Source organism: Microtus ochrogaster, unplaced genomic scaffold (assembly GCF_000317375.1).
Source record: "Microtus ochrogaster isolate Prairie Vole_2 unplaced genomic scaffold, MicOch1.0 UNK80, whole genome shotgun sequence".
Taxonomy (NCBI): domain Eukaryota; kingdom Metazoa; phylum Chordata; class Mammalia; order Rodentia; family Cricetidae; genus Microtus; species Microtus ochrogaster.
Window position 1 is genome coordinate 246,256 of NW_004949178.1, and position 7,200 is coordinate 253,455.

The 7,200-nt window shown below is 47.4% G+C and overlaps 1 protein-coding gene across 1 annotated transcript; it reads right to left on the reverse strand.

Annotated features, from left to right (window-relative positions):
• Positions 1-2,486: 2,486 nt before the first annotated feature.
• Positions 2,487-5,059, reverse strand: Tssk4 (testis specific serine kinase 4). The gene is made up of 4 exons (XM_005370434.2): positions 4,725-5,059; positions 4,204-4,418; positions 3,291-3,654; positions 2,487-2,669 (listed from the first exon to the last, which is right to left on the reverse strand). The coding sequence occupies exons 1-4, from the start codon at positions 4,947-4,949 to the stop codon at positions 2,487-2,489; spliced, it is 987 nt and encodes a 328-aa protein (XP_005370491.1). The 5' UTR covers positions 4,950-5,059.
• Positions 5,060-7,200: the final 2,141 nt, after the last annotated feature.

The window sequence follows — 7,200 nt, forward strand, 5'->3', positions numbered from 1 at the left end:
AAATAAACAGTCAAAGGAAATGAATAAAACTGTTCAAGACCTGAAAATGAAAACAGAATCAATAAAGAAAACACAAACGGAAGGAATTCTGGAAAAAAAAAAAAAAAAAAAAAAAAAGGAGGAAGAACCCCTGATCAGATTGTCTGGTGTACCTTACACACATCTGCTTGCAGGGCCAGGTACCCAGAACTCTAAAGACTTGAGAGGGTGGGGCTGGAGAGGTGGCTCAGCGGTTAAGAGCACTGACTGTTCTTCCAGAGGTCCTGAGTTCAATTCCCAGCAACCACATGTGCTCACAACCATCTGTAATAAGATCTGGCGCCCTCTGGCCTGCAGGCATACATGGAGGCAGACTTTCTATACATAATAAATAAATAAAATCTTAAAAAAAAAGACTTGAAAGGGTGAAAGATAGGAGAGGTAAGGTTATTGCATTATCATTACTGTCTGTATTATCTGCTTCATCAAGCTGCTGTGAAGTTATACAGACTGCTGACTGCATTACAGCATCTCCCTAAAAGGGAGTGGGGATGGAAGCCCACAACCCAGCCTGTGCACCCCTCAGCAAGTTGTGCATCCTCATTTAGGGGTGCAAATGCAAGTGATAGGCCTGTTGTTTGTTTTCCCCCTTGGTACTGGGGTACTGTGGGAATGAGCATCATCAGGCATAAGGAGCACATCTTTAGGTTTGGGGGTTCATCTGTCCGTTTGCTGGAGAGAGACAACTCAGCAGACTATGTAGGTGTCAGAGCAGGAGTTGGCTAGAGGGGTTTTCGTTTGTTTGTTTTTTGAGATAGGATTTCTCTGTGTAACAGTCCTGGCTATTCTAGAACTCACTTTGCAGACCAGGCTGGCCTCGAACTCACTGTGATCCGCCTGCCTCTGCCTCCCAAGTGCTGGGATTAAAGGCATGCATCACCACCGCCTGGCCATGGCTGGAGGTTTTAAGGCTTTAATACTTCCTTTTCTGGGTTTTTTCCCCCAAAACCTTCCAGAAAAGATGAAGACAAAGAAGCACTGAAGCAGTTGGCAGGCTGGACATCCTAAGACTCTGTCTTCTGTTGCTGTCCCTAAGTGCAAACTCTGAGAGCTAAGGGAGCATAGCTTTGGAATTTCCTGCTGCAGAGGAAGTGTGGCTGTCTGAGAAGGGCCCATTGTTCTCCCTTCTTTGGCTGAACTTTGAAGAAGGATCTTGCTGCAGGAAGAACTCCTGAACTCCCTTCTTTTTGGTTAGACTGATTTTTGTCTCCAGCAAAACTGGATAGGTGGATACCTAGTGTCTGTATGTCTTGTCTACTCTTGAGGTTCTTCCTCCTGGTTCTCCGAGCCTTGTTTTAAGTAGTAAAACATAATAAGGAATGAAGGGGAGCTGGGGAAACAAATGGCCATTTCCAGTATTTCAGACTATGTTCCGGGCAATTTTATCTTTCAATTTGTTTATCATGGAGTTGCCTAAGGTTATGAAATTGCCATCAACACCAGGTGTGGGGCCCATGCTTTTAACCTCAGCACCCAAGGAGGCAATGGCAAACAGATCTCTCTGAGTTCAGACCAGCCAGGGCTGCACAGCCAGGGTATGTATCAATCAATCAATCAATCAATCAATCAATCAATAAGTGGGAAGAGGGGGAAATTATCTTAGAAACACGTTGATAGCCAGACACGATGGGACAAACCTGTAATCCACAGCACTAGGCTGTGGCTAGTCTGAGCTACAGAGGGACTTCTAGGATACTTGAAGGAGGAAAGAAGGGGAGGAGGGGAGAGAAGAGAGGAAATGAGATTATGAGGAGCCAGTCTGAGTCTTTCCCGTTGCCTTGGCTCAGTCATGCGTCACTGTCTTCTGCAGGGGCGAGTGGCTTTCCTTTGTCCAGAACTCACAGTCCACGAGGCTTGGCCTCTGTGACTTCAGTGTCTGGGAGCCCTGGGTCCCTGGCCTTCTCTCCGTACTTGATAAAGTGATCCCAGAGGAAGAGGGCGCCGAAACACTAAGTAAGCCCTGATGTTTTTCTGGGGCATGTCAGCAGGCAGCACGAGCATCCAGAAACAGGCCTGTCCTTCCCTTGTTAGCTTCTCTGCAATTGAAACTTTCACCCAAGCTGGGAGCAAACAGAAACCCGAAAGAACAGTGCTATAGCTTTTGGTTGTAAATGGGCAGAGCCAGAGTCAAACAGAACAATAAAGGCTTTTCCCTCCTTGTCCCATCTGTTGCTGGAACATTAGAGAACAAAAATGTGAAATTAGAGCCAGAAGCTTAGCTGACATCTCAAAGTTTCCCCAAGTCAGTTCCATTCACTTTCCATGTGTCAAGGGCACAGGTTCCAGGCTTTGGGCAAAAATTCACCCTCGGTATGTCCTCCACTAAGACTGTTGAGGAAGGAATGCCTTTGACCCTACATGATGAAACTAATTAGATTTATTTTTATATAAAAGATTTCCCCCCAAGACCCTCCAGCTTTTCTCCTCAGCCCCCACCTCAGCCCTTTTCAAGCTGTGATTTCCAAGGATTGGTGGCGATTAGTGTTGCTGACATGCTGAGACATCGCCTCGAGTAGCTTGATCTCATTCGTGGGTTGCTCAGACTGGAACTTAAGCATCCAGGGGTCCTTGAGGACATCCAGGATGGTGGCACGCTTGGTAGCTTGGCGTAGCATCTGGAAGATCAGGTTCTAGGGCAGGGGAGAGAGAGGGCTTGACTGAGTGTGCCCCACTTTGGGCCAGACAGGCAGTGAGCCGCTGGACCTAAGAAAGAAGCAGGACAGCCTATCACCCTACCCTGGTAAAAGGGACTGGGGCCCTTGTTTTATGCTGGAGCCCTGCAAGAAAAGAGAAGCGCTCCTTGCATCTCTTCTGCCCTATAGCGATCAACACTGAAACCTACTTATCAAGCGTATTTTTTTTTAATTTATTTATTATGTATACAACATACGCCTTGATGTATGCCCGCATGCCAGAGGAGGGCACCAGACCTCAGTACAGATGGTTGTGAGCCACCATGTGGTTGCTGGGAATTGAACTCAGGACCTCTGGAAGGGCAGCCAGTGCTCTTAACCTCTGAGCCATCTCTCCAGACCCCTTATCAAGCGTATTTGAGGTTTGAAGTTCAGTGGTTGGCCCTCTTAAGTCCTCCCCACCATTTTTAGTAGGAACTAGAGATAGCTCTAGCATGAGAAAAGCGCCCCTCCCCTGCCACCCCAGGGTAGGGGGAGTTGGGAAATCTAAACTTGGTATTTACTTCCCCTCCCCATGGACCATCCTTAAGGCCTCAGCCCTCCTGGGGGAGCCAGCACCTTGCACTCCTGGGAGATGTTGATGTCTGATGGGAATGTGACCTCCTTCTGGGTCTCTCTCAGCAGCTTCTTGAGATTGGTGTCATCAAAGGGCAGATGTGCAACCACTAGAGTGTAGAGGATGACGCCCATGCTCCAGATGTCGGACAGAAAAGGGTTGTAGGGCAAGCCCAGCAAGATCTCTGGGCAGGCATAAGCAAAGCTGCCGCAGTAGGTCTGGCTGAGGTGGGCAAGGCCGTTCATTTGGCGGTAAGAAGGGCTACTATGCACAGGCTGGCTAGATGGCACCATCTTGGCGAAGCCAAAGTCCGATATCTTCACATTCTCCCGCTTGTCCAGCAACAGGTTCTCCAACTTTAAGTCCCTACCAGCAGCAGAAAGGCTGGGGGTCAGGCTGGGGAGAGGGCTGAGTGTTAGACCGGGAGCTGAAAGGAAAGGGGCCAGAGACTAGAGATGAGGACAGGAGAAGTGGGAGAGGGATGTTTATGAGAAGTAAAGAGGGGCCAGGCAGTAGTGATGCATGCCTTTAATCCCAGCACTCAGGAGGCAGAGGCAGGCGGATCTCTGAGTTTGAGACCAGCCTGGTCTACAGAGTGAGTTCCAGGACAGCAAGGGCTACACAGAGAAATCCCATCTCAAAAAAAAAAAAAGGCTGCAGAGCCATGGAGTTGTGAACTGTGAACAGAGCCCAAAAGGGAGAGAGGATGGTACCATGGTACCTAAGGACTACTAGTTCACCACTGTGTATAAAGTGTTCTCACACAGTGGATACAAGTGTCCTCGACCAGAGGATTACAATAGGGTGACCGTATGGACCTAGATATGGAGAGAAGTCAAGAGAAAAGGACAGAAAATTGGCAATATGCATAAAACCCTCTTGAGAGCCCAAGCCCAGGCCAGTGACTATGCTCACCGGTGCACGATGCCCTTGCTGTGCAGGTAAGCGATGCCCAAGGCCATCTGGGAGAACCACTTGCCAGCAAGGGTCTCAGAGCAGGCCCCATATCGTTGGATCCATTCGAGGACATCACCACCCTGAGCCAGCTCTAAAATGATGTATACTCGGGATGTGGTCTCAATGGCCTGATAGAAGTTGATGAGGTACTTGTGCCGTAGGACTTTCATTACCTGATCCCAAAAGAGGGAACCGTCAAACCTGGCAAATCTGGCTGTGCTAGCCTTCCTCTGCTCTCCCATTGCTACTTACAACTTTGCAACAGAATCAGCTGGTGTCCAGGTAAATACCACTTTGCATTTTAACTTGGGGGGGATGGATAGTGGGCTGATGTTTGTACATAAGGAAGAACGTATGTATGTGTATATACGTTACAGGATTCCCCTACCTCAGACTTTTGGTTCCACCCCTTTTCTATAGTTAAACCTCAAGTAGCTTATGAATGAGCCCCAGTTCCCTCTTTCAGCTCCCTTTCTGACCTGTATCTCACGCGGTAGGAACTTGTTAAGATAGTCATCAGAGGCCTTCTTCTTTGAGATGATCTTGACAGCCACCATGACCTTCTGCTTTGTGTAGTAAGCCTCATAGACTGTTCCATAGGAGCCATGGCCAATGACCTTGCCCACCTCATAACCATACTCTTCCATGATAGAGCGGTAGGCTGGGGTAACTGATGTTGTTTCTGAGGTGTCTCCCTTCCCCATGATGCTAGACTTGCGCAAGTGGGGAGCTTTGCTACTGAGAAGCCACCTTGAGCCACCAAAGGGGGGGTACCCAAGTGAAGGTAGTCTCCTTAATGTTTACCTAGTCACACAAGTCTGGGATCCTGGGCTTGGCCCTTCACTAAGAACTTGGAAGGGGAAAGAAAGGAACATTCTTTTTGTCTTGACTAGCTGTTGTTACTTCCATGTCTTAGTTACAGAACTTCCAAGGTCCCAAGTTCCAAACCCTTTTTATTCATCATTGGCCACAAAGCTTGAAATGAAGTGCAGTTTAGAACACATGCATTAGAAAGAGCACTTTACTCAGTCTGGTGAGTACCCCTGATATAGGACGGTCATCTGTCTATGTGTTACTTTCACTGGTTAATAAAGAAACTACTTTGGCCTTTTGATAGGGCAGAAAATTAGGTGGGCGGAGTAAACCAAACAGGATGCTGGATAGAAGGCAGTGAGGCAGTCGCAATGAAGCTCCGGCCCAAGATGGATGTAGGTTAGAATCTTCCTGCTAGGCCACCACCTTGTGGTGCTACACACATTAATAGAGATGGGTTAATCAAGATGTGAGTTAGCCAGTAAGAGGCTAGAGCTAATAGGTCAGGCAGTGTTTAAATGAATACAGTTTGTTTGTTGTTATTTCCAGGGCTAAGCTAGCCATGTGGGAGCCGGGCAGGATGAAAAGCAGGCCTGCTCGCCTCCTCTCTACATACCCCCTATTTTCCCTTATCTATCCTTTACTATCCACGAGGTGCTGGATAATATGCAGAAGAAACCAGGGTAAACTAATGAACAAGGCCAGTAGAGTACCTACGCTTCTAGACTTTGCAGCCCAGCATGAGAAACGTATGTATACAGGACTGCACGGTACTGAAGCATATTCTAAGATCCTGAACTGCACTCTTGCTTTCCACACTCTGGAATGTTCTTGTTTTCGTCCCAGCCTTTAGCCGCTCTTCCACTGGAGCTTCAGCGTGTCCCACCTTTCAGTTTTGTTCTCACTGCTGATTAAACCCAGGGCCAGCACTCTACCGCCAACCCACATCCCCAACCCCTCCACCTAGTCATCCGTAATCGCATCCCCAAAATTCTGTTACAAGCCTGATTCTCTCAGACCTTCACATGTTCTCTATGGCTCTCACACTCCCAGGGCTCCAGTTGCACACTTACGCTGACGGCTCCTTGTGTCAGCTCCACCCCAGACACATATTGGAGTTTAAGATCAGTGTCTGTTTGCTCACTAAATATCACAGGAACATGTCTCCTCTCTGTACCTCAAACTTGTGAGGGTCCATACGCTCCAACGTAGAAACTATTTTTCCCTAACTGGACCGGTATGGAGGCGCAAGAAATAATGAGACACAGTCATAATGGCATCTCAGGCTTCATTCATTCCTGAAGATCTACCTGTGTTTATTATACAAAACAGCTTTTATCCCCCAGGTAAACCAAGGTGGATACTCATTAATATTCTCTTTCCGGGGGACGACAAGGGACTACAGAAAATCACCAGCCTTGGAAACAACACCTCTCCCCAGGTGATCTACATTTTTTTTAAAGATTTATTTATTATGTATACAACATTCTGCCTCCATGTACGCCCGCACGCCAGAAGAGGGCTCCAAATCTCATTACAGATGGTTGTGAGCCACCATATTGTTGCTGGGACTTGAACTCAGGACCTTTGGAAGAGCAGCCAGTGCTCTTAACCGCTGAGCCATCTCTCCAGCCCGGTGATCTACATTTTAACAAAGGAGAAGGAGCCATACATCCTGGCCTTTGTCAGGTGGCTAGCTTATTTGGCAGGATTGCAACTGCCTTGGAAATTAAGCATGGCCAGAGATCCTGCCTGCAAATATTGTGTTTGAGATATGGGCCCACACAAACTCATATCCAACACTGACTTACTTCCTTCTCTCAGACTTCCATGTTGTCCTGAAGGTAGACATCAAATGTCTGCCTTGGTGTCTACGTTCTGTCTCTTCCACCCCAATATCTCATTCTTTTTTATTATTTATTTACTTATTTCTTTCTCTATTTATTTATTTATTATATGGTATTCTCAGTATTCTGTCCACATGTGTGCCTACAGGCCAGAAGAGGGCACCAGATCTCACTACAGATGGCTGTGAACCACCATGTGGTTGCTGGGAATTGAACTCAGGACCTTTGGAAGAGCAAGCAGTGCTCTTAACCACTGAGCCATCTCTCCAGTCTCCCAATATCACATTTTTTTTTT